At 43.3% G+C, this 17,930-nt stretch overlaps 1 protein-coding gene across 2 annotated transcripts in view; it reads left to right on the plus strand.

Annotated features, from left to right (window-relative positions):
• Positions 1-17,930, plus strand: part of UGLYAH (ureidoglycine aminohydrolase) — a 190,880-nt gene that overhangs the window by 129,090 nt on the left and 43,860 nt on the right. For both annotated transcript variants that reach the window (XR_015688130.1, XM_087664414.1), the window contains exons 7-9: positions 3,643-3,728; positions 11,612-11,693; positions 11,907-11,963. Coding sequence is in view for 1 of the 2 variants with exons in the window: in XM_087664414.1 (XP_087520540.1) it covers positions 3,643-3,728; positions 11,612-11,693; positions 11,907-11,963 (225 nt within the window). In the remaining variant the exon portion in view is untranslated. The remainder of the gene's footprint in view (positions 1-3,642; positions 3,729-11,611; positions 11,694-11,906; positions 11,964-17,930) is intronic.

Raw genomic sequence — 17,930 nt, forward strand, 5'->3', positions numbered from 1 at the left:
GAGCTTCAGGAGTTTTCCATTAAGGACAGTGATGATCTGAAAGTTAAGTTGGTTGAATATCAGCAGTTACTCGTTGAATTTGCCTCTATTGGCTCCTCGAAGTTAGATGACGATCAAGTTACGTTCTTCTTGAAACCCGACAAATACTTCCATTTTATCCAACACATTATCTCATTACCTAGATTGTCGACCTTCTATGAGTTTGAGTGTGAGTTTTTGCGTTACGCAAGGCTGTATGATTAAGTCCACAAGAAGTCCTCCACACACATCCATTCAGAGGGGTGAGGGTTGGTTGCGTCTTCTTCAAGAGGATAAAATCAATAGTGGCAATAACTTGCAAGTTATGAAGGCAAGCCAAAACAAGGGTGACACCCCTTTCTTTGATGGAAACAAAGAAACATGACCCCCTTGGTAGCAAATTCTTAAGAATAATAGGTTTTGTACATATTGCCAGAGATCAAGCCATGTGGACGAGGAGTGTTGTATCAAGAGCCGCGGTCTCCCATCTAGAAAACCATAGTAGATTGTTGTGACTCCCTCTACTTCAATTGGCTAGTCCAATGAGGTTATGCCTCCTACTGCCACACCCTCTGCTCCATTTGCCCTAGTGGCTACTAGAGATGTGGTGTGGGGACACTCTAGACTGTTTATCTCCTTTACTACTCCTAAAGAATTAGTTGATTGGTCTGCTAGCGGCTCACCTACTACACTCTATGCATCCATTGTACCTTCTAGGACCACTTCCCTACCTTGCCATATGCGATGGTGAGCACACATGTAGCCTTTTCCTTTCAGATTTGTGTTGCATACTTACACACTCATTGCATTGCACTTAGCTTTGCTTTCTTGTACTTTGAATTTTGTTTTTTGGAGCATCTCACTGCTCACCTCTATGCTTGCAGATTTTGTATTTCAATGTAGGGCTAACATGCAGGTTTGCATCAGTTCTCCTTAAGCTGGAGACAAGAGCTGCACATCATTGCTTCCATGGTTCCATGGAGTTTTGCTCTTCTACCAGAATGGAGGCCTCCCCTCCGGCGATGGATCTTGTAGCATCTCTCTTGATGCTATCATGTCGGTGTCTTATATCCTTGCTATTCTAGTTCGGATGCTTCATCATCTTCATCCACATGGTTCTTGGCACTACACGTAGACCGATATCGTGATGCTTCTTATCCTTCTTTGGCATCAACATCCAGGTTGAGAGGGGGTTTCTACCATTCTTGGTATTCTATAGGTTATTGGCATTTGTCTTCGACATTGGCCTTCCTTCCCTTGTTCTACCTTCACTTATGCATTGCATGATCTCATCATCTTTGTACTAGTATACTTGGGCAAGTGAACAATTTTCCCATGAGGGACATTGTCCAAGTGGCAGTTGCTGCATGAGCATTCTTCAGCATGTAGCATACTATGCATCCCATTGTGCAAAACACCATTGGACGGGTCCTAAGCTATTTCGACTGGCAAATTACACCACCATTCTTCTTTCCATGATACTTCATCACCTTTTCCTCATCATCAACATCCTCGAGTGGTTGGGTATGCTTGTACTGTTTTGTGATGTGTTGGATGTACCATCTCTACTCCCGTCTTTTGGATAACTATTACTTAATTGGTTGCCACCCCTCAAATTGACTTTCCAACCAAAAACAATGCACAAAAAAATATTCAATGTGGTTCCATTCACCTTTGTTGGGCTTGGTAGGCCACTGGCCAGCCGACGAGCACTCTTTGTCTGATGCCTTATCCTCTCTGGGTTGACTACTTGGACTCCCTTGGTAAGAGAACCATTGCCTTTGTAGTCTTGGTAAGCCACTAGGTAGCCAACATGCACCCTTTGTCCGATGCCTTGGTTGCTTTGGGGTGGGATGCCTTGGGGTAAACATCATAGGCCTTCCCTTGTAGGCTCAATTTTGGGCTTGAGAGAGGATGGTAAGTGAAAACACACTTTGTAGCTGATTAGCATCTTTAAACAGCCCCAAAATACGCTTAATTAATCAAAAACACAAAATTGGTGCGCAGTTTGGGAGAGTTTCAATGGTTCCCTAAACTCCTATTTTTTGGAGCAACCTTTAAGATCTATTAATAGACAGGCTGCCCACCATTCAGCCTCATCCCTTTTGTGCAGGTTCTCACTCCTCTGCTGTGTTTGGTCCATCTGCCATTGCCAACTCACAGACTACCTTCTCTTGCTTGCATTCAGCACTCCATTAGCCAGGTAACAGGTGGCAGCCCTCCTCTCTGCATCAGGCGCTAGTGTGCAGCCTGCGTTTGGCCCTTTTCTCCACCTAGTGGCAGCTAACAACCATCTCCATCCTGTTGGCGGCTGCATCATTGCTGCATTTGTATCTTTTTGCTGAAAACACCAAACGCTGATCACTGCAGGTTAGATGACAGAGGTGACACAGCAGGGATGATCTCTCATGCACTCTTTGGCACTCTGACTGGTGGTCACATCACTCGGGATCCGTCTCCGGTGGATGTCACTCTCCAACACTCCATTGCTCTACCCTTGGGCACTCTATACACTCTTAAAGTCATTCGCAGCATTCATTCACTTCAGAGTTTCTTCTCTCTATGTTTGTCTCTGTGTTTGCGCTTTGCGTTTTGCGTTTAGGGTTTGAGTTTTGCTTGTCACTATTTGAGTCTTTGTGTTTTAGTCATGGTCATACATGTTGTGTTTCCTCAATACAAACCCTAGCATATCTTCACATAGGGCAGAAACCCTTCTGTGTGTGTGTGTGTGTGTCCCTGTGCTCTCTCTCTCTCTCTCTCTCTCTCTCTCCACTCCTCAAATTGATAACATATTATAGGTAAGTTGAGGGAAAACCACATATCTGCTCTCATGGGATGATGTTTGCAATCCAAGAAGAGTTCCAAATTCATAGAGAATACCATGCATCATACCTTGAACTGCAGTCCATCTTGCTTGAGAGTATTATAAGCCACGGATGGTTGTAAAGTCATGCTTGACCTATTAAATCAAGACCTGCGAAATTTCAGTGTTTGCATAAAATGTATTGTAGTGTGCAAAGTGTCCATCCTTTCCAGCCAATGTATGTTGGTTATGCACTTGTAACTACAGTACATGCGGCTGCATTCAAAACACATAATCCTAGAATCAGTAATATCTGCTGACTGGCATATGGCTTGTGCATTGTATGCCATGGATTTTAGGTTATCTAGGTGGGAGGACAAGTTTATATACCTGCATAGTTTCTCACCCATTTCCAGATTTATTCTCAGAATTGTCTGCATTATGATTGCTTTCCAGTTCATAACTGTTTTGCTTATGAGCAGCATTAGTCCATGTGTGTTTTTGGTCCATATTTATCCTACTCTTGTGGCATCATGTTGGAAACGTAGGCTTATTACTGATAATTTCCCCCCTCTGAGTCTGGCTTATGCTCACTGTGCCTGTAGAGAACTGGAGTGGTTAATGGTGTCATGGATTGTTGAGTGCTTCTGTTTCTAATGTGTCCACAATGGTTATCAGCTTTGATCCGGAAACCCATAGCAATTGAAAATTGTTATACAAGTAAAAGTTAGAACTTACAATGGAAAGTGAAAAGTAGAATTAAGAACCTATTGTATGTGGACCCAAGAGTAGGAAAATTTATTGCGTGATGTATTTTATAGGTGGACTCTTTTTTGTACTTGCCACCAAACCTTCAACATTCCCTTCACAGCAATTCCTCAGCAACTCTTGTTGTTTTTGAGCGAAGGTCAGGCAGTTTCTTTATTATTTGCTGTGTAACTAAGTTTTCTTTCTTAATCCTCATCAACACTCTCATCACTGATATTCCTTAGCAACGATTTTTGTTTTGAACAAAGTCAGGCAGTTTCTGTATCATTTAGTTTAGTTGGATAAATTCATGATTAGATTCTTCTAAGTTCCGCATATATTTTAGTTCACTTAAATGGATAATAGGTTTTAGCTTTTTCAATCTTACTCGGTCCTCTCATTATCCTGACAAATGTAAAGTGCTCAAAGCTATTTCACACATGTGCATAGATGCATGCATATGACTACATATAACCCTACAGAGATATACAGATCCATGTATATGTAAAAACTCTCAAGGTGGCCTCACATATCTTAGGCAAGATTATTTTCCTTTGGAGCAAGATGAGATACAACTTCAAGTTACACTTTGTTCAACGCTTTTAACATGTTTAACAGAGTTTTGCTGATTGGATCTGCCTGAATGGTCAATGGCTGTTTTTATTTTGGGTCAACTTTTTAAACCTTTTCAATAGTCCATGGCTGATTGGATCTACCCAATATATGAACACCTGTTCCAATTGTAAAATTAGAAGACAACTTTTACTGTTAAAGGCTTACATGAAGCTGCAGTATTTTCTTTTTCAGAGAATAGAAAAAATTCTATTATTAATACATCTCAGAACAAAATATCCTAGGGTAAAATTTGGAGTACAAAACAGCCCTGTAAGGGACTTCCATATTTAAAAAATATATAACAAGGTGAAGTCTGTAACAAGGCTTGGATGAAAACTAGTCTCGGGAGGCCTGTAGTACCAGTCCATGTGGATCTGATAGTCTCCGTAGTGCCTTGCATCCTCTCCCATCTCCCACAAAGAGTGTGCACAATATCCTCTCCCATCTCCCATGAAGAATATGCACAATCTCTGTCCAAATCTTGGAGAGATTCTCTGTAGTAGATATATCCAAAAAATCAAGAGCATGGCAACATTTATCTGCCCTCTTGTACCAAGCAATGATGCTAGCTATGAGCTCCCATCTGCGACAATGTCCCTGGGTCCACATCTGTGAGAAATCTCACATGACAATCCTTCTCACAAGCTGCCCTGATACCAGATAGACATGACATGCATGTACATCCTTGTAGCCAGAAGCTGGCCCTCTGTCCATGACCCAAGCAATTGTCCCCCACATGACAGTCATACAGTCTGCAGTGCTGTGAAATGCCATCCTAAGGACTCTCCTACAAACCTCTTGGGCCCATGGGCAATCCTATGTGCAGTGCCTCTTAAGTCTTCTCGTGCTTCCTAGATCTAGTGCAAGAGACAAGGTCTCTATCATGGCCAGCAACTGCTAAACCCGTGTGTAAATAGCCAAAAGAAAGAGTGAATTTTTACATTTGTATTATGATGAGCATTGAGGAAGGATATTACAAGGATTTGTGAAGGCAAGTCCTTATTTGGCATGATGGCTCAAGACTTGCACGAGACTTTTAGGAGGTGTGCTCTCTTTTCAGAGAGGAAGCAAGGAGCAGTAAGGAAGGTCTCTTAGAGAGAAGAGGACTCCTAGAGCCTCATTGGTAGCACTTTAAAAGGCAACCAAGATGCAGGTGGGTGGATGAGAGGATGCATGCTGCCAAAGAAGAAATAGATGCTATGAAGGAGGCAAGATCAGAATATAATTACCATGTTAAGGCAGAAGATATTGTATCAGAGCAAGCAAGATTGTCCCTAGTAGGGAGGGTGGTAGTGGCAAACTAGGTTTTGCTAGCCAACATGTGGTATATTACTTCTTGTTGGGCCTTCTCTAGGTCATGCATTGGCGAGATGAAGAGACCCATCAGGAATTTCATTTGGTCAGGTGGAGATTGTAGTCTTGCAATGGCAAAGGTAGCATGGGATATCATCATTCAGTCCAGATTCAGGGATGGTTTGGAGATCATCAACCTAGAGAGTTAGAGAAGTGTGTTGATGCCGAAGCTATTGTGAGGAGCCTCCTTTCGGGCAAGGAGTCCTGAAAAAAGCTATTTTTTTGGAGACTAGAGAATATTGCTCCTACTCCTGGCGGGCCATGGCAGCCTACATAGATTGTAGATTCGAGCACATCTAGGCTGAAGGGCTTGAAAATAGTTTTGAGGCCAGATTTGCTGCATCTATGATATGGGCATGGAGATCAGTATCGTTAGGACTTCACCAGATTGGACTTGCCAGAGTGGAAGCAAAATTGAGGCAGTCACTTCTCTTCAATTAACTACTCAGGACAGTGAGAGGACACACCATTGGAGAGAGGACTTGCCTAATTTGGGGAGGTTCTCTTTACAGGTAGCCTCTATTGTGGGGAATTGGTTTGCCTTTCTTGAGCTACTGGCTTATGTACAGAGATAGAGACTTTGAGACATTGTGTGGGCTAGAGCCACCAAGGAGACCATCAGGGAGGTGGTACCACCTGAGTGGAGGACTGACATAGATACCTCATAGGCATGGATCGGGCTCTTCGCTAGAGAAGAGATCCTTCTAGCTACCAACAGAGAGAGTGCCTTTCTCAAGAGACATGGATGGCAGACTCAGACAAGAGGATCTGGATCAGCTTGGAGTTCACAAGATGTTCTTTGTAGAGGATTAGAATTGTGGCTCACTGTGACTGGACTTGGTACTTAGACCCAGACCCTCAAACTTTTATGATAGATGGCTAGAGACATTGGGCATACAGGAGGAGGCTGCTTCAGAGACTATAGTGGGACCTGGGGGAGTGCTTGTGGATAGATCCATTTGCAGAGACACCTCATGATTCTTTGGATATACCACTAGGAGGATACAGATGATCATGATCAGAGTGGTGCCAGCTGCAGCTCAGCATGAAAGCTGGAAATCTTGCTTTGTAGGTCTGTTGAGGCTTTTTGTGCTAGCTCCCCATGGTAAATAGAGAATTAAATTAACAGGGGTTCTATGAATGCATGGCTTGGGTGAAAACTGGACCATTTGTATGCTTACATTTTCTCCCCTAGCCAAATGAGGGTTGGCATTTTCTGAAGGCTTGCACAATGAAACTGCACAAGAAACATGCTGTAACTTGTATTACTACTAGTTTTGTGCAAATATTTCATGTTATGAATGAAGTCACTCTAATGATTCAATATGCGTCAAGTGTACATGCTGCTCAACAGATGCATGATGTGGACTTAATCGATTTTCTTCCGCTTTGCAAATTACTCACCTTCTAAAACATTGAAATGTAGGTTTGACATCTTGATTTAGTACAAAACTTTCCTCCAATCTTTGTCAATTACCCAGCTTCTAAACTCACCATTTTTAAAGCTGAATCTGAGCTACATGGTATCTAGATTTAGTCTTCATATTGGAAGTTTGTCTCATGGTTTCATGCAGTTTTTTTGACCTACCATTGGAACATCATTTCAAAAGTATTTAGGCTTACAAACTGGTCATTGTCCATTCTATAAGGGATTATGATGCTGTGGCATGATATTCATCATTCAAACAATCCTTCAGTTACATTAATTTAGCCCTTTCTTTGACAGAAGCTATGGCATCTGTCCAGAAGATTGCATGGAAGTGGTTTATTGTTTTCATTCTCCATCACAATATTGAAGGCAATGTAAATGATAGTTATTGGGAATGGGAAAAATGAAAGGGGAACAGAAATGGAAATGGACAAATGAGATTAATTTTGAGTTTTGGGGAGTTTCCAATAACTACATGGATGTGAGGGATGAGAAATAGAAATAGAAAGGGGAATGGAAACATGACAAACGAAAGGGCGGAAAAGTGGAGTGTCAGGAGTTTTTTAGTAAACTATGACCCAAATACAGCTTTTTCGATCTAGTTGGACCGTTTAATATGTGTAGCAAAGGGAATGTGCTTTCAGTTATCTTACTGGTTTTTGCTTGTTTAGTGCCACCAAATTACATTTTTGCTGGTATGATATAGGGATTCTGTCAATGTAAACGTTGTGATGAATGTGGCTCTGTCAGGCATTCTACACAGTTTGGCTTTATATGTATCTTCTTCTTTGACCACTTGCTCTTCTCTTCATTTTGTTTGGATGCTTCTTCCTCACCTCACCTGTCCCATGGCTTCCCTGCTGCCTCTCTATTCTCTCTACTTTCTGTCTCTCCTCTTCCTTCTTACTGCTACGCCTTCCTCTCTCTAACCCACTGCTTGTTTTCCTCCTCACTGTCACCCATCTCCTTCCTCCTCTCTTTGATGCTACCCTCTTCACTGCCCTCCACACTTTTTGGTCATCCCTCCTCCTCCCTGCATAATTCATTCATTGCCCCTCCTTTCTACCTGCTCCTTCCTTCACCACCAATTCTCATTCTCTGTCAGTGCCTAGCTTTTACTTCCCCATGGAACATCAGTGCATTCAGTTCCTCAGATTCTAGGTGGCCAACTGCTAAAGAGGCATTGCTGCTTTTTATGCATTCATGCATGCCTAAATATTCATCTCCCTGAAGCAAACTTACAGATTTAACACCAACATTAAATTCCTTAGTCTGGATTTTTAGTCCACACCTTAATCTAAGTAGCAAGCATGGCAAACATTTCATTTATGGTCCCATTGGTACAAACTTGGCTTTTGACTCATAAAGGTGGCACAGTGTAAATGTTGCAGGGTAGTGATCTTCTGGTGCTCCTTCCTACTCCTGAAAGGAATCAATGTTGTGCTTTCTAACTCTGTGATTATTCGTAACACTATTACTGATCCATTCCTTGATACATTGGTTTAGCATTGTGGGTTTAGTAGGACACACAACATCCTGCACCTCTTAGTGATGCTCATTTGCCCAGGGCTATAGGCATGCTCCTTTACCTGTGCCAGAGCTGTAGCACAGCCTGCAGGTGTAGGATTCTGACAGATTCTTCAGCACTGCTTTGCCAGCTTTTTTTGCAGACATAGTAATCAAGGCAGGGGTCCTGAAGGGTTGTGGACGTTGCTTATGCATGGAGATTGTTGCATGGGGCAGCACCATGCAGCAACAGATTGTTGATAGAGGGCAATTGAATTTTCTTTTGACAGAGTCTTTGGGTAACTAATGGCAGACTTAGAGATAAGAAGATGAACAAGCATCATCTTGATGGGTCAAGCACTGAGCTGAACCCCCCAAATGCCCGCCAGCCAGCTGAACTAAATCTTTCCACCTCCCCCAGCCTTCTCTTCTCTGGCCTTGCCTCACCACAGCCATCTGGCCTGTTCATTGCCTCCTAGCCCCTTCCCATCAATCTCAGCCTTCTTCTCAGCCTGGGCCTCTTTGTTTTCTGCCATGCTGTCCCTCCATCCTCATCTTCAACCCCCCAGCCTGCCCACCGTCCCCCAGGCCTGTTGCTGCCTCTGAGCCCTTTCCACCCTTTTCCTCACTTCTCATCAGTGGCTTGACACTGTTTTTCTGCTTCTTGCTTCAGCTTCCTCCCATCTCCAGCCAGCGTCCTTTGGCGTGCTGTGTCACAAGCCTCTTGCTTTCTCTTCCAAGTAATGCTCCTTTTCCAGGGCTAGAGCTTCAAGCACCACTCATAGGTGTGCTTCTTTTCCAGGGCCAGAGCTTCAGCACCTCTCATAGGTGTGCTTCTTCTCCTAGGGCCAGAGCTGTAGCACTGCTTGCAGGTGTAGGATTTTGATAAATCATAACTTCTTCAGCACCAATCTGCCATCTTCCTTAGCAGACATAGTGATCAAGGCAGGTGTTTTGAAGGGGTTGTGAACTTATGCCTTGGAGATAGTTGTATGGTACAGGACCTGTGAGAATGCACAAATGATTGGAAGCGTGAACAAGAAAGCATGAACACTGACAGAAAGATGTAACACATGGATGCAAGAAACTATTCAAGCATGTCAATTACAAACATAGGACCTTTGATGATGCGGTTTTTGAAAGTTCCCCTTGCTTTTTGTGAGCCATTTACTATACCCAAATGGTCAGCTAATAGGAGACAGTTTGGACCACCCTTGCAGTCTCTTCCTCAAGTTGATCACTACATGGTGGGCAGACGTCAATATGGTAGAGACTTTGCAAGATAAGAGGGGTAGATGCATTGATATCATTACAGGAGAGTAGGCACCTTGGCAGGAGTTCATCTTCAGATCAGGGGATAGGATACACAAAGGCACTGCTTATTGGATTGTCCCGGCACCGAGGTGTGTGAAGGAGAGAGCCCTTATGGTGGGGTTCTATTTAAGCTGAGACTATGATAGTGACTTGGGGCACAAAAGCTTGGGTCATGGACAGAGGTCCAACATGTGGATACAAGGATTTTCAGGGAAACCAGTCCTGTTTTATTTCTAGACAGCACTTGAGCAGGATTCCCTAGCCAGACTTATTGTAGATAGACTGGACCGAGGGAGATTATCGCAGGTGGGAGCCAATTGCTAGTATTTTAGCTTGGTTCATCTAAATAGTGAGATGCGGTCATGGCATAGATTTGCAGGACACACCTACTGTAGACCGACGCTCTAGGGGCTCTTGGATTTGAAGAGGGATCATCCATATGTTCCTTGGGGTGAGATGCGGTCATATCATAGATTTGCAGGACATACTGACTGTAGAGAGACCCTCTAGGGACTCTCGGATTTGGAGAGAGATCATCCATATGCTCCTCGGGGATGTGAGAAATTACATGGTGACTCTCAGTGCTTTAGAAGGAGAAGAGGTGCTTTTCTTTATACTAGGGATTGTGGCACCTTCTTCCATTTAGAGTAACATAAGTTACAGACTGCCTGATTGGCTTTTGATCAGTAAACTTTAACTTTTATCTTTGATGTATATCATTGCATTATTGTACATTGCTTATTTTGTGTATTTTACTTTGGGAGGGATTTTTCTAAGGTGCTAATGAATAGAAATCTCTTTTCTTTGAAAAAAGGAATTAGTGTTTGAGTGGTTGATTGCTCACATTTTGAGCAAAAGACCTGCCACAGCAGGATGACAAGGATCTGGAAGCTAATTGGCAGCTTGTGAGGAGCAGCTAGAAAGCAGCAGCATTGTGCCTTGATTTGAACAAATTTGAATGCCCATTAAAATACTATTGTGGAAAGCAATCCTAGCCACCCACTGCATACTGGAGGGACGGCTGGGCGTGCTGCATGCACCTCTCCAGCTTTGCTTGTCTTTTCTTCAAGGGCCCAGATAGGGCCTGTTAAGAGAGTTTTATCCCTCTCAGTGTTCAGCCTTCTCACCAGAGAATCTAGAATACACTCTACAGTGCTCTCAGCTCTTTCCTGAGGAGTGCTTCAGGCAGGGTCTTTAGTCTTCCTGAACTTAATGCACGGGGCCTACATAGGATAGACTCCTTTGGAGTGTTGGGCATGGAACCTATTTATGATAGTTTGAGTCAAATAATGTGGGGTGCTTGTTGCAGCTAAATGATGCTAGTTGTGTCCTTGTCTGTATGAGTATAGGGAAACCAAGGCAGGCCAAGTTGGCTTCCTGATATTTGGAAAAATACAAAATAATCTGTACAATAAAATTAATCATGATATTTGGAGGGCGTGCCAAAAGTCATCTGCAAGTGTGTGAGCTCGTTGGCATGAAGCTTGCTATTGATAAAAGAAGAGTTAGCAAGTATTTTGTTGCTTTTGAAAATAAGACTGTTGGAGTACCTTCTTGGTGTGAAACAACTTCTGAGCTTCTGCTTGCTCTGTGTTTACAAAGCTAATGTAGCTCCTTGATTGGTGTGCTTTACTGTTGAATTCAACCATCAAGTGGTAATATCACATCATGATTTTGTATTGATCATTTAATCAATTCATCAAAAGAGAAGTGCATTCTTCTTGTTCAGCTCATTCTGTTCTCTTACTCTTGTTCTCTACTGCAATTATGCCTGCTCTATTCTTATGCTGTTTCACCTCATGTTGACATTTTGTTGATCTTTGAAGGTATCATAAGTTGGTGGATGATGCTCCAAAGTTGATAATAGGGTCAACACATATGCAGCCTGTGCTAGAAACTCCTGGCGAGGTGATTATTGAAGGGTTTTGCATCTGGTTGCAGTTTCACAGAATTGTTGATGAATGGACATACTGGTCTTGTCACTTGATTACCTTTGGGAGTTTTTCTGGCAGTCTTATTTTAGTTTAGTTGATCACACAAGCCATGGAATGGTGATGAATGATCTTGTCATTCAAGAAAGGAGTGAAATTTTATCTCAGTAAATTAATTATATTGCTGCAGGTTTTTGTACTTCGAAAGCTGCTCCCAACAAGTGCAGAGTATGACTTCAATGTACATGTATGTGCCACACGATCCCACCCTTCTACTTCATTCTCGTGTTTACTCATATCATGTTCTCACATAGCTAAAATGTTCAACTTTCACATGAACATATAGAAGATGGCGAACACTTTGCTGCTTTTTTTAAAATCATATCATGTTCTCACATAGCTAAAATGTTCAACTTTCACATGAACATATAGAAGATGGTGAACACTTTGCTGCTTTTTTTTTTCAATGAAAGCAATTTACTCTAAAAACCTGTCCATGTTAGACATCACCAAGGTTTTAACACAATTGAGATATACCAAAAAATAAAAGAGCACAATGAATCAGTGAAGGTATATCAGAATAACCAGTTTGGCAGTCTATAATGCCAAACTCTGTGGATTCCCTAGATGGAAGGTACTTGAGTCCTAGATTGCATGAAATGCTTCTTATCTCCTCTTCATATGCTTTGAATCACAATATGATCTACCTTGTCTGCTTCTAAGGGTTTGGAAAATTGTTGTCCAAGTATGAATGTGTCTGAAAGGTTGACTTATGCTGCTGGTCTATAGTCTGAGTGCATCTATCTGCCTTTGAGGGATCTGGAGGCACAATATCTTTGTGTCTCCTCAGTCTCTCCACATCTGGAGATTTTGACAAGTACTCTATCGCATAGTTGTACACGTCTGATGGAGAAATGGACTAGTCTGATCCGTCCTTCCAGTATGGCTCATCCAATGCCTTATGATGGTGTTTGATCCGAATTGTTTGACTGTTTTGAAGTTCCCATATGTGACAATTTGTGGTTGTTGCAGGTATTGTTTAGGCTTCCTCTTACACAACACATCTGCACAACCAGCAGCACCCTCTGTGCACACGCACGCACACACACACACACAACAACCAACCCCCCCCCCCCCCCCCCCCCCCCACAACACTTCTTCTTACAATGGACTCTCTCTCTCTTTTTCCCTCTCTCATTTCAATTTCAAATTTGAAGCTTGACTTTCAAGCTCTCTTCTCCCAAACTCTCTCTTCTCAAGCACTCTACCGTCTCTATCCTCTCTATGTTCAAGCCTTATCCTCTCCACCCTCTCATCCTCAAGCTCTCAAGCTCTCTATCCTCAAGCTCTCCATATGGAATCTCCTAGTAAAAGACTCTAAACATGGGGAGTGTATTGTTTTAGGTCCTAACATTTAGGACTTAAAATTAGTACCGTACTAGCATCAAAAGTACGTCGAAGATTAATTAGTGTGATTAGTACCGTACTAGCATTGGATGCCATTGAATGTGATAACCATGCTCTACTGTAACCAAGCAGGTACTCTTTTTTAACCCAATAACGAAAGTTTTATTTATCACAACTTAGCCAAATAACTTAGCTACTTAGTATGCCATCAGTACTAGAAGCTAAAACTATAGAAAGAGTAGCATCAGAGGTATTAGAAAGGCTGATCACTCTTAAGGAAGAACATATTGCAGTATTGCCTCAATGAAGAGCCAAATTTGAGGGGCTATAATGCCACATCAGGTTCCGGTAGAATGAAGTCCATGGATATTTTATAGCTAGGAAAACCTCTCTCCTCTTTTGTGAGCGCTCTGAGTTTCCATATAATCTCCCTCATCTACCTTTGAGAGTATCAATGATCTCTATTTATGTTAGATAGAGGCTTTGAGGGTAGGGTATTGTGCTGGTTTATGGCTTGTCTACATCTAAGTTCTCAAAAGAACCTATTGATAATATTAGCAAGCATCTTCCATATGTTGCAAATGTCTTTTATCCACATTGTCTAAGAAAAATCCGATACCTCAATCACCCTCATCTCCTTGTTTGCAAAGTGATAGGAGATACTTGCATCTACATCTTGGTCGCTTCCAATAGGACCTTTGTCTTTGAGCTAGGTTGTGGTGCCCAAAGTCACTATTATGTGTCCTCTCCTTGAGATATTATTGTGCATAAACAATGCCTTTTTGCCTTTGTTGAGGTCGTCCCTCCAGCACCGCATCTACGAAGGTCCTATCCTACTGAATGAAATGCCCAAAGGCTTTGCAAATTTGGGCTACATGAGTCAAGAAATACTCGTCAAGGGCGTGTAGATGTACTGTGATAGTTGTGCTATCTCAAAGCGTGGAATAGACCTTGCCCTCAATCCATCTATCAAAGAAGGCAACTACAGTTTTACACGATTAATGGGCTAGTGGCAAGCGCTGCTGTAGATTGCTCTACTATGCTAAAGCTGACCTTGAAACACCCTTTCCCCAATGGGGTTACCTTTGTAACTCTCGTTGGAGTGGCAATGAGAGCTACCTGTATCATGTCTTTTAGTGTGTGCATTGGTGATTGGTGGCCTACCAATTGGTACGCCAAAGATGAGGCCGTCAAGGCCGCAACTCTATCTCTAATGTCGATCTCTACATTAGGATCGAACCTAATCTTATAGTTGCTTCCGTACGATGTACGAAACAGTCCATACGGTACGATCCGTACGGTACTATACGGTATGAATTCGTACGTTAAAACAAGCCTATTTGGGCCACCTAGCCTACGCGTCCTCATTCAGCGTTTCTTGCGCCCCCGCGTCCTGTGTTTCCCGCGTTTCTTGGACTGTTGCACTTTTTGGGGGGGTGGGAAGTCTTGGATACCTCATCCCACCTCCTTTTCCAAATTCCAGCCATGCAAAAGGTGCTCCTCTTTGGATTCCTTCCAGCTTGCAGCCCTCTCTTTGGATTCCTTCTAGCTTGTAGCCCTCTCTTTGACCGTTGACCCCTCTCTCTTTCACTGTTTGAACTTTGACCCTTCTCTCATCTACAAAAGGTGCTCCTCTCCTCTATACTTCCACACCAATTCAGCAAGCACTTACAAGTTGCCAATTTCATCTTCCTCTCTTGGATCTTGATTCTTGAATGGACTTGTGATTTGTCATTCTCGAATCTCACCTCCCATCCCCTCTTTCCCGCACCCTATCAAAGCATTTGTCATTCTCAAATCTCATCTCCCATCCCCTCTATCCCGCACCCTATCAAAGCATTTGACATTCTCATCTCCCATTCCCTCTCTCTCACTCTTGCTCTTTCAACTTTATCCCAACCCTCGGGTCTCTGGAGTCTCCCTCCCTTTCAACTTTCAAGACTCAAGTTTCAAGAGTCGAGACTCTCTCTCTTTTTTTCGTAAAAGGTAATTGTATTAATTACGAAAAAAAGTACAAGTTTACTTGATTACAAGATACATGATGGCACTAAGCCATCATGTGAAACGGTTCTAGTTCTAAGAGTTACAAGGTCATGGCAAAGATGTAGAGGAAATTGCCATATGCCAGGGACGCAAGTCCTCCCGAGAAAGTAAGTCAGAATGCTAAAGAAGATCCATCTGCCAATACAAGAGACCCTTAAGCCTAGCAATATGCCGCTGAACATTACAGGGGGAATAAAAAAGAAAAGCATTCGGAATGATCCAGTTATGCCAACAGCCCCAATATCTAAGAAAGTGAAACACGAGCTTCATATGTGGCTGTGCCGGTGTTGGGTATTTGGGCTGCACAAAGACCCAATCAAAGGGCCTTAGCGAGAAACCAACCACCGCTCTCCAAATGGCTGACAAGAACGACCATATTTTCTTAGCGATAGGGCAAGAAATAAATCGGTGACGTGCAGATTCGACACTGGTGGTGCAATAGAAACAGTTGCCATTGGATATTCGTCGCTTGGAAAGAGCCGAAGCAAGCGGAAGACCCCCAATCATCACCCTCCAAAGAAAGACCTTATATTTGAAGGTTGTCTTGTTCAGCCACCCTTCCATTACAGTTGCCCTCCACCATGACCGGGATTTATGCAATCCCCATAGAGCATTAGCTTTAGTGACCAGCCAGTGATGATCTTTAATCAGAAGATGATAGACCTGGCTAGCGGAAGCTTTGCCGAAACTCAGCCAGCCTTCAAAGTCCCAATCCTGCCAAAGACGATCCGAAGCAAGGGCAAGAAAGGGTTGTCTGCTCTGGAGCAACATCAAAAGCTGTTCCCATAAATGCCTGTATCCATGAGAGATCCTAAAGATCCTCCTGGCTGTACGAAATGATATTAACACATTGCGACTGGCAAGGGTGGCATCTGCGACTGAAGTTAAGCCCAAACGTGCGATACGGTTGAATTGTGGTCGAAGCTCTTGTTTACCTTCCCATGAAAGTAACCGCAAGACTGCCAGCAATTCCAGTTGAAAAGAATTAGTAGCTAAGCGATCCTCCACCGGATGCCACTGAGCCTTCCGGAGGACCAGTTTCCTGGAACATACCAAATGGGCAAGCAGTGATGAAGAGGAACAAGAGAATTGAGAATTGGCATGAAGAACATACCACCATGAACTCTGGATTTGGGTATTGCCATGCCAAAGCCCATGCTCCTCAAGGAAATAATGGGCTATAACGACCCACGGATGATGATCTGAGCACATGGCGCGGAAAAGAGACCAACGGAGGGCCAGCATGTCAGTTTGGGTATCCAAAATAGCTCCTCCACCCATGCGTTTGGGGGTGCACGCATGCGACCAAGAAATCCAGGAAATGCCTGCATGCAAGGAATCTTTCTTCCATAACATAAAATGAATAAACTGAGTCAGAGCATTCAGAGTAGTAGTAGTCCAGGGCAGCAAGCGCAAGAAATATGTGAGCATCGGCAACATAATTGTCTGGGCTACTTTGAGGCGAACATGGAATGGCCAAGCCTGAGACTTCCAATACAGGAACTTAGTCGCCAGTTTCTGAGTAGTCCACTGTAGAAGCTGCTTTGGGGGAACATCAACGCCCAAGGGGTAGCCAAGATGCCTGACAATGGAGCCACGAGGCACAAGGATACCCTGACAGTTCAATGACTGCAAATCCGACTCCGTGCAGTTGAGAATGGCTGATTTCAACGCATTGATGCGAAGGCCGGAAGCCTGACCAAAGAGAGCCCAAACATCCAATGCTTTGCGAAGGTTATCCTTATCTGCCCGTAGAATCATAAAACTATCATCAGCCAAGGATTGACTAATGAAATGTTGTCCAGAAGGAAGCGACAATCCAGCCAACTGAGTGGAAGTTGCCATATGAGATAACATCGAAAGAACTGGATGAGTCGCAAGGGCAAAGAAGAGAGGGCTCAAAGGGCACCCCTGTCTGACAGAGCGGGCAAGGACAAATGGCTCGGTAACGCCTCCATTCAGCATGACTCGCAAAGATGCCACAGCACTGATGGTGTAGATCAAACGAGACATCCGAGCGCCAAAGCCCATAGCAGACATAAGTTCAGCAAAAGACCAGTCCAGATAGTCAAAAGCCTTTTCCAGGTCCAATTGAATCAGTACGACCTCCTGATTAGAATGCCTTGCATAATCAATCGCCAGTTGCGCATTTAATACATTGTGCAGAATGTTTGGGCCCTTAATGAAACCATATTGGAGAGGGTGCACAATGGTAGGGAGATGCTTATGGAGTCGATTCGCCATTACTTTGGAAAAGATTTTATATATAGAACCCATCAAAGAAATTGGGCGCCAATGTTTCAACGTAGACGGCGAAGGAACCTTTGGAAGCAGTTTGATAAGTCCTTCTTTCCATGAGGAAGGCATGATCCTCGTTTCCCACACCTGTTGAAACAAAGCCTTCAATGGTTTCGCCAGTTGGGTAGCAAAAGCCTCAAAGAACTCATTGGTGAGACCATCCCAGCCAGGGCTTTTATCCTTGGGTAGGTGTAATAAAACATCCATAACCTCCGCCTCACAAATATCTGATTCCATAGTGGCTTGCATGTCTTGCGGAACCTGATTACGAACCAGGTCATAAAAAACGGAACGGGCCTGAGTAGTTTGGGCTGAAGGTGGAGAAGTGGAACCAAGAAGGTCGAGGAAGTAATTCCTACACATATGCACAATAGTCTGCGGATCAAGGACCAGGTGGCCTTCTGCATCCTGGAGTCTGGTGATATTCTCTCGAGCAGGAGAGGCATGGAGAGCTCAAAAGAACTTA

This window comes from Lygodium microphyllum, chromosome 23 (assembly GCF_053477565.2).
Source record: "Lygodium microphyllum isolate KBCC chromosome 23, Lygodium_microphyllum_v1.1.10, whole genome shotgun sequence".
Lineage (NCBI taxonomy): Eukaryota > Viridiplantae > Streptophyta > Polypodiopsida > Schizaeales > Lygodiaceae > Lygodium > Lygodium microphyllum.